Genomic DNA, 15,212 nt, shown 5'->3' with positions numbered 1-15,212 from the left:
ATCTCCATTCGGAGGTTCCCTACAGCAGTGTAGGTCATACACTGTGGGGGGGGGGGCTGTTTTTCTGACACCTACAGTAGGTGTTAACATCTTTCATTCGAAGTACTAATAAAAATACATCCTCTACTTTTGCAAAGCTTAATCCATGTTTCTCTTGCGGTAGTTACTACATAGATCGTATCAGCCACAAGCGTCTATGAAATTTTTGACATACACGACTTCTGAAAGAATCAACGATAAGTCTGGACTCACGATTAATCGCTGCGAGAGCATACATACATAGTTTCGATGAAAACCAAACATAAAAATATGCCTCTTTGGAATAAGCACTTATCTTGTCCAGTAAGCGCGATCTCACTGGGTTTTTTATATATAGAATCTACCTAGCTGCCAAATCTTTCATTGAGAGGATTGAACTTTTAAGGCTCTCAGCTTCTTGCCTGGTTGGCAAGATGAAATCGTATTTCAACCCCCACCATTTGGTAGGATGTGTGGCGTCTGGAGAGTTCTCTGAAACATCGACTATTAGCGAATTCTTAACACCGAACACGGCATCAGAGCCGATGAACGGGTCTCCCTTGATGTACAGCGAGGTGGTGAGTGACTCGTAGCCCTGCCGCAAAAAAACAAAGCAGACAAGGCTCTGTCAAATCAACCACTCCCACATCTCTTCCAGAAGATTGCGCTTACATCGGCTTTGATCATGAAGTGAATATGAGCCGGGCGAAAGCAATGTCTATGAAGCGTCTTCAACAGCCCAGCAACGGGACCATCTGTCGGAATTGGGTATGCCATCTATGTGGATAGACGACGAGCCATAAATATATACCGTGGCAGAGGAGCGTATTGATTGAAGGAAGTCCTCACGGGTACGATCGCCTCAAACTGGTATTTACCAGAGCCATCTGTTGTGATGATACCGCGGTTATCAGGGCCCTTACGGTCAGCGTTTTGTACGTCGTAAAATCCGTTCTCGTCGGTTTCCTGCATCCATACCTCAGAAATCAGAAACCGCTTTGTTGATAAAGGAGTTGAGTATGCTCGCACCCAAACGTCAAGTCGAGCACCTGCAATGGAAGACGGAGTGACTTCTCGTTAGCAACACAAAACTTTATCAGACTTCTAACGGTAAAGCCTGACCTGCAATCCCTTCGCCATTTTGGTTCTTGACCATGCCCTCGACGACCATCTTCTTCCCGCCGGATGAGGAGACTATACTTCCACCCTGCTCGGTTGGCGGGGCGTCCTCGGTGTGGAACGGGCCCAAGACGGTCGATTCGCTGCATCCTGGAGGCTTGGAATTCGATAAACCATCAACCAGGGTAGATAAACCAAGGATGTCTGAAAGGAGGATGAATTCTGGACGTGCCCTCCTAAAAAATCTAGTCAATTTTCTAAACTCGATTTTTTTTCGGGAGCTGAGTTTTGTACTACAACTTGCCTTGTCGAACATCCGAACACTTTTGCCCAGTTTCAGTCAAAAAGCGGATCCCAGCTAGCTGCGAGAGGGAAACATTTCAGGATGCCAGGATGTGGACTAGATGTGGACTAAATATGCTATTTTTAAGCTTACCCACTCGTCTGTTTGTAAGTTGACTTCTTTGGCAAACGCATGGAGGTGCTGGATCAATTTCTCCATTACAAACTTCATCCTAGGATCGGGACATTGGTTGTTGATCTGGGTACGCGGGAAAAACTTTGCATCATCAGAATGTTTAACATGCGAGTTCATGTGCTGGGGATAGGAGACCGACCAAGATAGTATTCTCGGTGATGCTCTCGACAGTCTGTTCTCCTCTATGGAATAATTATGCTCTCGTTAGAATTCTTCGGATGTACGATTTAGTCTGGTGAGCCTTGACGCAGTTAGGTATTTACATGGATGGCAAGCTGGCCAGAACGCTGTTCACATCGACGAAGCCATTCTTCTCGGCCTAAGTACCAACGGAACGCATGAATTTCTGCAACCTGCAAGCTCAACAATGGCGACCGAAATATTCTTTTCCTACCTCTAGCACTGCAGCCGACATCCATTGTTTGGCGGACATGATTTCCGGGTTAAAATTGATACCTTTCTAAGTCGAGGTCAACAAGGCTAGCGCAATCACAGAGGGGAACTGGCGGAGAAGAAACGAGTTGATCGTACCCGATGACGTCATGGAAAATCGAACTTCACTTTCGACGGCGTCGGTCCAAACAAAGGAGCTTCACCCGGGGTCTCACAAGCGACTCACCGTCCAAGAACGGGTGCACGCTGTACACCTTGAAGTGTAACTTAACAAAATCTTAGGGCGTGGTCTTGATCCTATAAACCAGGGCAAACGGAGCAAAAATTTGAGGAGGATCGCCTGGACCAGTCGCCCTCGCTTAGGCAGTTACAACTATCCCTCCCAAGCAAAAGAGCTTGCCGTGGGGCAGAAGCAGTGGGTTGCTTATCGCACCTCGGGAGCGTTGAGCCTGAACCTTGAGCTGTGGGCGGCCGGAATCGAACCGACATTTTCACGGATCCGGGGGATCCACAACGAGATTTCCTAACCATTAGAAGACGCCCACGATGCCGAGGACCACTTTTTGGCGTATATACCCAAACCCCACACTTTCGACAGCATCACAACTACATCCCAACGTGATATAGCGAAATGTCGCCATCTCCTTGTCCCGATGGAAACTATACGACCGGTGTTATCCGCCCCTCAACTACCTCCAAGACGATGTGTACACCCAAGTTCTCGTGATTGTCGAACACTAGGGTAGCTCTTGTAAGTCTTTACAATTGTAATATTGGAGCTGATGGATGACCACCTATGACCACCGGACCTGTCGGTTCCTTTGACCATTTGTACCCGCATTAAAGCTGATGGGATTCACACAGTACTTCGAAATACTTGTACTTCGAAATACTTGGACCTCAAGCTGGATGAAGTTTATATTCATGACTCTGAATCTAATGCAAGCTCGAAATACTCGTCAACCTGGCAAGAAATGAAGGACTACCCGTGGTACCCCTCCAATTTATTACTAGACAGAGCCGAGGGCCATAATGGCTGACCTCGTCGATTGGTTGACAGGTTGTCATCTGTCTCAGCGGTAGCAAGAGGCTTTGTTGTGAATGGAGTCAACTCCAGCGGGAGGGCTCAGCAGATTTCTGGATTGAAATCAGTTCCTACTCTAGAAACAGGGCATTCAAATCTGAAATCATAAAACATGAATAACAACAATATTTAAATGCATGGAACATTGTAGAATTATTGCTTTGTTTTGCGTGTTTGGGAGGAACAATTTTTTTTCAGCTTACAAACTTTTGGGGTTATGTCAGTCATTTTTGAACACCGCAAAGCATTTGACCTTGGTGACCACATTCTATTCTTCCCTGGGTACACAAGATTGAAGATTTTGCAAGCCACCGCAGTCACCGGCTCTTGGGGCCTTCTTTTTGAGTCAGCGCAATATGGCACACAATGCTGGAGGGGACCAGGAAAAAATCAAGAAACGACTGCTGGATTGTGGTGGATGAGTCCGAATCAGACAAGCAAGCAGTCCACGCTGGAAGTCTGGGAACTGGGCAAAGGATTCATGTCTGATCACTTCGCGCATGACTCTCCGCTCGTCAGTGGGAGGTGCCCGCAGGGCTTGGTGGAGCTCACTCCGACAAACCCTCAGGCAAGGAGGACTTTGTTAAACTTGCGCACACACGGCTCCCAATTCACTCAAGTTTTCCAGACCCTCCTCGCCTGAGTTCAAGGATGACCACTGTGCTCAGTTATACGGGTGGCCCAAGCACACACATATATATCGGTCCGACAGGTCCTTCCATTTGCCATCCTTGGACTCCCCAATCCTCCTTTCGAACATCTCCAGCGGTATGCCTGAGAGTCCTAGAGCAAGCCGGTGTGAGCTTTCCATCGACCACACTCAGACTAGGGTCTCTGGGGTCGTCTCACGTCCGCACACCACCGTGCTCGGTGCCGGGACAGGCCAGGCTGCTCTGGTCTGAAACAGCCTGGGCTGTCTGAGCATTGCCACAGATATCTGCCCACTCAGGAGGCCGTCCTTCAGTTGGCCCAGCCCGAGCGACATCTCACAGTTAAAGATGGTTGTTCGGTAGCAACGGTTTCTTTCTGACTTATTTTACTATCTGGTTTATTGCCAACAATACGCTCTCTCTCTCTCTCTCTCTCTCTTTCATCACCTCCCCACCTCCCGTCTAATCCCTCCCAAACATAGAAAAAAGGCGCATCACCGTCTGTTCGAATCTTACTTCCATTCCCTCAAAGCAAATAAATCAAGCATCGCATCGGTCGCCCGAGCTTCGCCATCAGCTCATATCCCTCTGTAAAGGCCATACCATCCGCACTTATCTAGAAGCTGAGCAAATTCTTCAAGCATGTTGGTAACATTATGGGTGTTCCTGGTTGTCCACATGTATCTGCCAAATGATATCTTTGGCTCTGGAAACCCAGAGATTAGCATCGCGCCGGCACGGGACGCCGTTCTTGCGACTTGGACAGACGCCGAGGCTCGGTCGGGTCCCGAGCCCCGCCGGAGAGTGGTACCCGCCAAGCGATCCATCGCCCGCTCCGAGCCCGTCTCCTTGCTTCGAAAGGTCCAGGGATCTACCCGCATCGCGCTCGACATCGAGCCCCAGAGCGAAACGTATTTGAATGCGAAGATCTTGTATTCATACACTCCTGACGCCAACCAGCCCGACGATTCCTTCAACAATACCGCGCCACTGGTGCTCAATGTCTTGCATAAAACGGCGAACCACAGGCGAGTGATTCCTTCAACAATCCTTTTAACCTTCTCAGCAGCGCTAATTTTTATTTTATTTGTTGCCAGTTGGGAATGGGGCACCGAGGCCCAAGTGCTACTAGAGATGAAGTACCCAGATTTGAGCGTGTATTCGACGCGACGAAAGCTGCCATTGACGGCGGATGAGGGGCCGATAGAGCCGCCGCAGTTGATGCTAGATCTGATAGACCCGATTCTCGCTCGGCGGGATCCTTCGAAGCTTCCGCTTGTTGACGGCGACGGCGCGGCCGGCGACCCGGCCAGTCTCGGGGTGGCCGTCCTCGTCGCCACGGTAGCCACGTCCAACGGTAATCCCCCTTCCTCTTTGCACTGTGGAATATTCAGCGGCTGAGATCATCTCAAATCTTTAGATACTGTGCGCTCAGAACGGTATCGGAAACTGGCCGAGGGGCAGTTGGAGTGGGTGCTGAATCAGGTGCCCCGGTCCCCTGAAGGGGCCATTTCGATGCGAGAGAACGAAGTCCAATTCTGGTGCGCATTCCACGCTACATTATATCTTCCAAACACACGCCAGGCTTCCTCTGCCTTGTCTGACTAATTTTGCCTTTCTCTCTTAGGGCCGATTTCATCTACATGCTCCCGCCGTTCTTGGCCTACTATGGCGCCGCAACCTCTAATATCACCCTGCTCCAGTGTGCATACGATCAAGTAAGGTTGTATAGACAAAAACTGCAAACTTCTTCCGAAACCAAACTCTGGAGTCATATCATTGAAGGTCTGTGTATTTTTCCTCAATTTCAACAATTTTGAAATGAAATCTGATTGTCAAATTTGGATTGTACATTTTCAGGCAAAAAAGAAGATCGTCTTATTTGGTCCACAGGTATGTGGGTTCAGCGCCAGAGAGTCCAAGGATAATGAGCTAATGATCGGGGGATTGAATTTACATAGGCAATGGATGGGCGGCTGCAGGGATGATGCGCGTGTATGCGACCTTCGCGAACCTGCGAGACGTTGAGCTGTATGCCCAGACGGAGTCGTGGAGGAAAGACCTTGCCGAATGGGTGCTGGAGATCGCCAATGCAGCGTTTAATCATCAACAAATGGACACGAAGCTGATCCCGAACTACATGCTAACGGACGATCCAAAGCGAGATTGTGAGCACCACTTGTTCCTCCGCTCCGTTCAACCGAGTTCTAACTTCCGCCTCCCCCCCAATTTTGTTTACAGACCCAGAATGCTCGGGGACGGCCTTAATCGCCTCGGCGGCGTACAGACTTGCCTCCCTAGAGCCATCCACCGTCCCCCGCTTACCTTTGTCCACGATCGCCAAGTCGCGTATTGCCATCTTCAGTAAATATACCAATAGTACCACCGGAGCAGTCGGTCCGGTCGTCGACCCCCTCGATTGGAATGCCGAGAAAGCTTTCACTGGAGCCACGCCTGAGGCGGGCGATGTCAGCCCCGAAGGCCAGGCGTTTGTACTCCTCCTTTACGCCGCTTGGAACGCTTACACTAATTCTTCGCAATCTTCTGCTAATTATACCTAAATATCTACCTGGTTTTCATCGGTTCAACTGCTGCCATCTTCGTCTTTCTCACATTGTATTTTTTGTTTATTTATTTTTCCCCCATCATCCATCTGGCAATGGCTATTATATTTTGTTTCCATAGAATAATAATCACTTGTAACAATTTCACCCTGTAATATATGACCTTACAATAACTGAATCAGTATATTGGTCAACGAGAGGAGTGATGAACAGTTCGCTCCGGTCATCGACGGGAGTCTTTACTGCTCTCAATGACCGAGCACGTAATCCCTTCGATGGACGGAACAGACCCGGCCAGTGTTGACTCGCCCCAGGTCATTGAGAGGAGAGTAAACATTCCTCTCAATGATCGATGACCGGGTCTGCTCCGGCCACCGAGAGGTGTGCTTCTCCTCACGATGACCGGGTTCGTTCCGGTTATCGAGAGGTTTGTTTACTCTTCTCGATGACCGATACCGTTCCGGTCATCGAGAGGAGTGCTTAATCCCCTCGATGACCGGTGAGTTGCACTTCACATGCGTGCTGGCCGGTCATCGGGGGATACTCCGCTCCGGGACCAGCCTGTGCCGGCCATCGGCAAGACGAATGGTCATGGGGTATGTACTTCTGCCCCTCGAACTCTGTTTTCGAGGGGCTGTGTACCTGACCATTTGGCAGGTTGGAAATCCCCGGGGAGCGGGAGCCTGCACTCAGTTTTTTCTTTCTATTTCTTTTTCATTATTTTTTTTGCCAAGTTGAGGGGTCCAAATACTGCAAGAAATTGCACAAGGGGCAAGAAAAATCCCCCTCTGCCAGCTGGCAGAAAAAAACAGCAATTTCAAGGGTTTTAACTTGCAGTGCGCAAAGCGTTTTGAGCTACCGCACACTGTGGCCGGGACGTCAGGTGGACACCCCCTGCAGTGCGCAAAGTACATCTATAAATTTAAACTAAAAATAATATTCATTAGTATTTAAATAATTAAGGCAGTCTTTTGGACATGTACTAATGTCTCTAAGGCTGACACAATCTAACACAAGTAAAGCAAATCCGCTTTCCAACTCTATAAGGAATGGTAGTCCAGAATGTAATAATCACATAAAGGTGAAGAATCACAATGTCCGTACAAGTCCTGGGGGGAGAGAAACTCCCTCCACCCTCTGTAGAAAAGGAAAACATAGACAGAGAAAACACTCATCCTCTGCCCGCCTCACACGCACAGAATCCACCAAGCCGCGCTCCCAAATGCACGTACTTTGTGTGTTCAACTTGAGAGAATATGGAAGACTAAGATTGATTTCTTATTAGAACTTCTGTCTACGCTAGATACAACTTTTATTTTTAGATAAATGAAAGTTGTTGTTACCTAAGAGCAAGCAATAGACCACTGTCTACTAGTTGTATGATTTAATGTGAAATAAAAGGATAATAACAGTGTTCTTTCTCCAACTTGGTGAGATCTTCCTGCTTAGACACAGCAATCATCAGCTCAATTAGTTTTATCACTTAATAGACCTCTTTGATCCTTACTAGGGTGGAGCTTTCCGCTCTTACTGTCCGGCTTGTTTGGCTTGAGTTAAAAGACATATGATTAACTCAATGTTGTCTGTTTCAGACACAAAATTTTGCTCTCATTTAGTCTCATGTTTATCTCCTTTTGGTTAGCTTAGGACTGAGCAACTTACCAATTGTCTCTCCTACTCTTTGAGTGGAATTGGTCTCCTCCGCCTGTTCCTTTTTGACTTTGTCTAAAGGAGATAATGATGTTGCCTTTTTAGCTTTTACATCTAGATCAACACAGCAGTTAAAAACCAAGCCGCTTAATTTTGGCGCTTGATTTGGTTATCCTACCTGCAAGTGGCTTGCAGCTGGGATTTTTGCTGGGATTTTCCTCAAACCTAAAAATGTTGTGATATGCTTTATTTTTACCTCTCTAGCCCATTTCAAAACTTCATTTTTTCTCACATGTACACTCTCAAATCAACCAATATGGTGGCACCACTGGATTCTACAGCCAAAACTACACAGGACACCAGGGACAACACACCTTACACCACTCTGGATCAGAAGATACAACCCCTTCAAGACACCATCAGTCAGTTACATACACACAAACACCATACTCAGCTCATGTAATCCGTTAGATGAACCACACTTACCCAGGACCATGTAATCTGTTACATGGACCACTCTGACAACTTGTCTACCCTTTACATATGTATTACCCCATCAGCTGCACTCATTACATTGTGCTATGCAGTGTCATGCAGTTTTATGCACACTTGATGCAGGCTTATTGTGAGCCTGAGTCTCTATAGTGACAGCAGGACACAAGAAATGGGGGGGGCAATAGTTGGATTTCTTAGGATAAAGAAATTACAACTATAAAAGAAGAAAAGAGAAAGAGAGAGAGAAACCAAGCAGGGTAAGAAGGAAGAGAAGTACTAGGTTATTCTAGTGGGAATGCACGTCCACTGGCAATGCTACTCTTCAGAAGAGTGCTGCTAATCTGTGCAAGAAGTGCTACAGCTTCCTCTCAGGAGGGTATCTGGATTAGATAAGTCTTAATCCAGCCACAGTTTTTTAGACTTCTCTCTGGACAGTCAAGGTTCTTAATGGGAAACCTGAGGGACAGCCCTGAACCTAGATTTTGAGGCAAAGGCCTGATGATAAGAAGGGACAGCCCTGTGATCAAGATGGAGGCAAAGGCCTATAGATTTGGAGGGACAGCCCTGTGATCAAGGAGGAAGCAAAGCAAGAAGAAAAGGCAGATCCAGCAAGACACAGAGTTGTACCTCTGAGATAAACAAGGTTCAGTGAAAGAGGTTACTTACTGTCAATATCCTAGGCGCCTGTGACGGTAGGTATACTGGGAGTATAGTAGGCTCTTTGGTGGTGATCCTGGAGTTATCTGGGTGGTGGTTCTGGTGTGCTGAAGTCTGTGGATCCGCCTCAGGCAAGGGGGATCCTGACTACGAAAATTTTCACAGTTTGCTTATTTAATTTACATATGTACATGTGGTTTGGCGCGCCTAGTAGCGCTGACACGTCACAACTGCGCAAGGGCGCTACAACTCAGTAACTCAGGGAAGGAGTATAGTTACAATGAATTGGTAAGTTGTAACTAGGGTTAAAATTGCATGAGGAAACAGAATATGAAGTCAAAACAGGGATATCTCTTAAGATGAAAAAGATATAAAGTAATTTATATGTAACAAAGGTAGAACAGGCAGCTTTTAGGTCAGCTGTGATGACTCTAAGGCTGACACTTATGCAGGTGCATGCAGAATAATGTAATAGAGGCTGCAGTCTGACAGTTGACATATGAAATCATGCAGGTGTCAAGATAGCAAAAACCCCTCATGCAGCTTGTAGATGACATCATTTGACAGGCCAGGCCAGCTAAAACATCTCACCTACTATTTCTCACTAGCTAAATTCCCTCATATGACATCATGACCTCATGTGACCTGTCAACCACCAGCCAAAATACCTCATTGTAGCCTTCAGGGCAGCTAAAACCCCTCATTCTCTTGTTCCCCTGGAGCTAAAATGTCTCACTCTTTTCTATTTAAGGAGGCTTTCCTCCCCCCAGTTGTAATTTCTCTCAGCAGACTACCTGCACTCAGTTTCCTTTATAACAAAGTACACAACTGCTCACTCCACAATATATCAGTCACTCCATATTTTGGTTTTACACACATTACAAAAACTTACACATGAAATAAAAAATCTACGCAACACATACATTTACATAACAAAACTCTCTGAGGGGTCCTCTTTGGCCAAATATCACCTGGTGGAAGTCCAGACTCCTCACTCATAACACATTTTTAGCAACTTCATCACACCCACTTCATAACAACAGTTATCTTTCAATGACACTCCACTATCACTATATTAAACCTGCCAATCTGAGATTGGTGGGCTTGTCTTAGTGTCTAGTGAAGCAGAAAAGGCAGAGGTTTCCTCATACATCCCTTTCCACACTCAGCTAAAGGTTCTCACAAACACTTTTGAGCTTTACAACATTGTAACCACTGTGCTGCACTAAAAAAGCGGTCATTTAGCGCAGTGCAGTGGTCACACCACTAGGTCCCAGAGGCATGTAGCGGAAGCTGTTAAAAAAAATGCTGCGCTACTTGCCAGCGGTTGACCGCTACCCACCCAGAGCAATTAGCAATAGCGCAGCAGAAGCGGCAATCCACTGCGCTATCCACTAATGTAGCAGATAGTAGAAGTTTATTGTATGTCAAACCTCTTTTAACATGATTTAAACCATTTTTTCTTCTTTTTCAAACTGCTGCGCTAACACTGAAGTGCAAAAACCATCCATCTTTAAAATCCTAAAAATTAAAAAGTATCAACCAAAGTATATTCTATCTTATCTATCCAATCATCCTTTTCCGTAAACCACCTTATCTCCATCCCCTCCTCCCTTTCCCTTTCCCTGTCCGATCTCTTTAAAGATTGAGTTTTCAGACCCCCCTAAAAAGAGCACAAGGTTCTGAATCTTACCTTACTTGGCTTGTGGAGCCAGTAACATGCCGCCCAAGAATCATAATGGTTCTAGGGTTGACAAGGACGGCTGGTCGAAGACCATAGAGATGGAGGATGTTGTATCCTTGGGTTCATCTCTTGACCAGGCTGCTCCTGACCGTTTGCAAACCCCGACTCAGTCGGATTTTTCTAGCAACCCTCCTCTCACTGAATCCAGACATAACCCTCAGAACCCCAAACCTGGGTTTTTAAACGCAATCGCTGAGATTTTTGCCCATCCCAACTCAGATGGGAGTATCTTCATTGATGCAGAAAATGTCAAAACCTTATCCCCATTGTTAGCAATCAAGAAGATCACTAGTGTTCAAACTCTCTCTATGGTGGAGAAGATTACCCAGAAATTAGACTCTTTCGAGAAGTTGCTTAACTCTGTTGTTCATTCCGAACCTAAAACAAACCTGTTGTGGGCTCCAACCACAAAGAAATACACTCCGGCCGTTTCCCAGATGCCTGTTGTCCACCCTCCTCCATCAAACTGGGTATTGAATGAATTCAAGCCGGCTTTTTTTATTATACGCAAGACTATCCCGGACTCTAGGCCTTTTTCCCAGATGTCTCCCCCAGAAATCACTAAAAAAGTAAATGATGTGCTTAAAGACATTGAAGCCATCACAGCTGATGGATCTGCCATCAGCGTAAAGGGTGTTGCTCAATTACCTTTGGGTGATTTTAAGTTTTTTACCCAGACTCGTTTTGCTACAAACTGGTTATTGGAGCACAAACACGAGTGGACACATTTATGTGATCCGTCTCTTGTTACTCCTCCTTTGACTTTTCCGGTGATCCTTCATTCAGTTCCGATTTCTTTCAATCCTAATAATAAGGCTACCCTGTGAAGCCCCTGCCATTGTTGGGGTTTCACACAAAGTATCACGGCATCACGCAACACCTCGCACCAACAAGTACTTATGTTTGAGTTTTCACTTCCCTAGTCCGGCAGGGACTCATTCCCTCCCGGCTAGGTAAGCAGCCTCTTTGATTCCTTCTCTTCCTCTCTCAGACAGTTGCACTTACCACGCGAGGGACTCATTCCCTCCCGGCTAGCCCATGAAATCAAGCCCCACAGATTGGAACTAGAAACACTCTCAGGCTTCTAGCCCGCTCCAAGCCTCCTTTCCTCGTCATCTCCAGTGAGGGTCCACCAGACCCTTACATACCCTTGCTGAATTATGTTTAGAGAATAAAATTCATCCAGACCACATTCAAGGTGCTTGATGGCTTGGAAATCCACAAGCCAATAAAAAATCACATGGTTCACTGATTGTATTTTTTTTGATAAAGACCTTGCTTGTAAAGTTGAGAAAGGTTGTCTTTTTTTTAACTATCTACCCTTAACCGGTGTGCATTATAAGAAATCTCCAATTCAGTGTTTCCAGTGTCTAGAAATTGGTCATACTGCTGTTATGAGCCGTAGCGCGGACTCTGCAGCGCAGACTCACATGTACATAGACTACACGTACATGTCACGGACCATACTCAAGGTTCGAGAGGCTGGAGATCCAAGCCTCTTCCTCATCCTGCAATCTACCATATAGGATCCAGAACCCCCAGAACCACAGAACCCAGACCCCGTCTTTCTCTCCACAGAACAGACCATAACATATTGCAAGATCTACTTCACGGAGACAAAGACTAAGAACCCAACAGACCAACAAGAACCAGATCACTCCTCCTCCAAAACCTTGAACATCCCGACTCCAAAACCTTGAATATATTGCACTCCACTCTCAGAAACCCAACTCCGCTCTTAGAACCTTGAATATCCCGCTCTGACATCACACAAGCAATACAATGGATGCCTCCAAAGCCGCCAAACTCCGACAACAACTGGCGGACATTACCAAGAAGGCCGACAACAAGGAGAAAAAACGCCGCCAGGCCAAGGCCCAGTTGGAGGACGCACTCCACACTCAAAACCCACCCCCTCCCCTACCAACCACCGGAGCGGAAATAGTTGCAACCAAGACCCCCAAGGTTGCCCAACCCAACAAGTTCAATGGCAAACGCGGAGCGGTGGCGGAGACGTTTGCCCGCCAGGTTGGCATCTATATGACCGTGAACAAGGCGCTGTTCCCGACCAACACGACGCGAATCCTTTTTGTGTCCTTGTACATGACCGGAACCGCAGGAGTATGGGCAGCCCCGTTCCTCAAAGAGGCAGCAGTGGACCCGCCCACCTTGACCTACGCGGAGTTCACGTCGGCCTTCCAGGGCATGTTTTTTGACCTGGAAAAGAAGGCAAAGGCGGAACAAGCCCTCCAAGCGCTGAAGCAGACTGGTTCCGTGGCGGACTACACCCACTCCTTCGTCCAGCACGCCTCCACAGCGGGATGGGAAATCCCCACCCTTCTCAGCCAGTACCGCCAAGGCCTGAAGCGGGACATCCAGATGGCGCTCATTGTTTCCCGCACCGCATTCACAACCATTAATGAGGTTGCTAGCTTGGCCCTGGAGCTCGACACGGCGATGAGCGGTGCGGAGACCAGAACAGCGCCAACCAAACAGAAGATTGACCCTGACACCATGGACCTCTTGGCGTTAAACGGATGGCTATCCAACTCCGAAAAGGCCCGGATGATGCGGGAAGGACTCTGTTTCCGATGCAGAGCGCAGGGCCACATATCCCGCGAATGTCCGACCAAGAAGGGAAAAGGCTGCGGAAACGCCAGGATTGCGGCAATGGAGGATCAAATACGCCAATTAGTGGAAGGGATGGCGGCAATAGGCGGAGGCGGACCAGCGGATAAAGGCCGAAAAGGCCAGGCCAACTCGTCAAAAAATGGAGGTGCTGTAAGGGTCACGTGGACCCTCACTGGAGATGGCTCGAAAAGGGGGGCACAGGGGGACGAGGCGCTACACCTTTGTGATTCTAGGTCCAAACGGTCTCTAATTTCCTTTCAAGGGGCTAGCCGGGAGAGAGGAAGAACTCTCTTGTTAGTCTAAATACAAGACAAGAGTGGAGGCAGACAAAAGAGAATGAGAATCAAAATTGGGCTTACCTAGCCGGGAGAGAGGAAGAACTCTCTGCCGGACTAGGGAAGCGAGTGGCTCAGGCTAAGTGTTTGGTGCGTGGGGGGTTACGTAATCCCGTGACCCTTCGTGTGGAGCCCTGTTGTCAAGGGGGGCTTCACAGGTGCTCAGGAATGAAGGTTGTGCCTTTCCTGAGCGCGGCGGAGTTGTCTTGTAGTATTGGTGCTAGTCAGACTTTAAGCAGAGATGAAATTGATCCCCGATGTTTTATCTCTTACACCATCACAACTCCCAGAGCCACACCCCAGACCCCCTTGCCCCCTGCCTCCTTTTTGATTGATTCTGGAGCGTCCCATGATGTGTTGAGTGAATCCCACGCCGCCGCGGCGGGATTGCTCTGCAACGCCACCGCCTCAAGGCGGACAGTGTTGGGATTTGATGGATCCACATCCCAAGCGGCATATGAGATTGACCTGACCCTGAATGAAGAACCCCGCCCTTCAAAATTCATCATCACCCGACTGAAAGACACGTACAACGGCATCCTTGGGATGCCATGGATCCGCAAACACGGACACCAAATTGACTGGACCACCCGCACACTCCGCCCCGACCACTCCGAAATTGCAGTTGCCTCTGCAACTTTGTCCACTCCAAAAACATCCTCAACAGAGGGCCAAGGGCCCATGATGGGGAAAGCTAGGATTCGTGACAAGGGGGTGTGTGTTTTACCGCCCCCGCAATGTGAGTCCGATGAAGTTTCTCCGCAATCATTCTCCAAAGCAGCTGGCAAGCCCCTTTCTCTCCTAGAACTTTACACTGCAGAGATTAGCGCCGCCAAGACATCGTGGTCGACCTCCGCCCGGCTAGCAGCGGCGGGAAAGGCCGTTATTGCAACACGGACCATCAAAGAACTTGTCCCGCAGTGCTACCATCAATTCATCGACATGTTCCGGAAATCCAGCGCTAAGAGCCTACCGCCACGAAGAAAGTATGACTTCTGTGTTGACCTAGTCCCAGGAGCCACACCGCAAGCAAGCCGGATCATTCCGCTTTCACCGGCGGAGAACCAGGCACTCGACACACTGATTGCGGAAGGACTGGCCAGCAGAACAATCCGGCAGACCACGTCACCATGGGCGGCCCCAGTTCTATTCACCGGAAAGAAGGACGGAAACCTCCGCCCCTGTTTTGACTGCCAAAAACTCAACGCACTGACAGTGAAGAACCGCTACCCCCTTCCACTGACCATGGACCTGATTGACAGCCTGCTAAACGCCAACACTTTCACAAAGCTGGACCTCCGCAACGCCTATGGAGACCTCCGAGTGGCGGAGGGAGATGAGGATAAGCTAGCGTTCATCTGCAAGGCGGGGCAATTTGCTCCGCTCACCATGCC

The 15,212-nt window shown here is 48.1% G+C and overlaps 3 protein-coding genes across 3 annotated transcripts; 2 read left to right on the top strand and 1 right to left on the bottom strand.

Annotated features, from left to right (window-relative positions):
- Positions 1-379: 379 nt before the first annotated feature.
- PtA15_7A448 (uncharacterized protein) lies at positions 380-1,732 on the bottom strand (the record flags this gene model as incomplete). The annotated part of the gene is made up of 6 exons (XM_053171055.1): positions 380-613; positions 691-795; positions 868-984; positions 1,121-1,370; positions 1,438-1,499; positions 1,574-1,732. 6 exons carry the CDS (start codon positions 1,730-1,732, stop codon positions 380-382), a joined length of 927 nt encoding a protein of 308 aa, XP_053022275.1.
- A 425-nt stretch (positions 1,733-2,157) lies between these two features.
- PtA15_7A447 (uncharacterized protein) lies at positions 2,158-2,535 on the top strand (the record flags this gene model as incomplete). Its single annotated transcript, XM_053171054.1, has 2 exons — positions 2,158-2,256; positions 2,317-2,535. The coding sequence occupies 2 exons, from the start codon at positions 2,158-2,160 to the stop codon at positions 2,533-2,535; spliced, it is 318 nt and encodes a 105-aa protein (XP_053022274.1).
- A 1,849-nt stretch (positions 2,536-4,384) lies between these two features.
- Positions 4,385-6,303, top strand: PtA15_7A446 (uncharacterized protein; the record flags this gene model as incomplete). Its single annotated transcript, XM_053171053.1, has 7 exons — positions 4,385-4,770; positions 4,840-5,099; positions 5,163-5,283; positions 5,370-5,527; positions 5,603-5,635; positions 5,704-5,910; positions 5,984-6,303. 7 exons carry the CDS (start codon positions 4,385-4,387, stop codon positions 6,301-6,303), a joined length of 1,485 nt encoding a protein of 494 aa, XP_053022273.1.
- Positions 6,304-15,212: the final 8,909 nt, after the last annotated feature.

The sequence above is a fragment of the Puccinia triticina genome, chromosome 7A (genome assembly GCF_026914185.1).
Source record: "Puccinia triticina chromosome 7A, complete sequence".
NCBI classification, from domain to species: domain Eukaryota; kingdom Fungi; phylum Basidiomycota; class Pucciniomycetes; order Pucciniales; family Pucciniaceae; genus Puccinia; species Puccinia triticina.
This window is presented reverse-complemented; position numbering and strand designations above follow the sequence as displayed.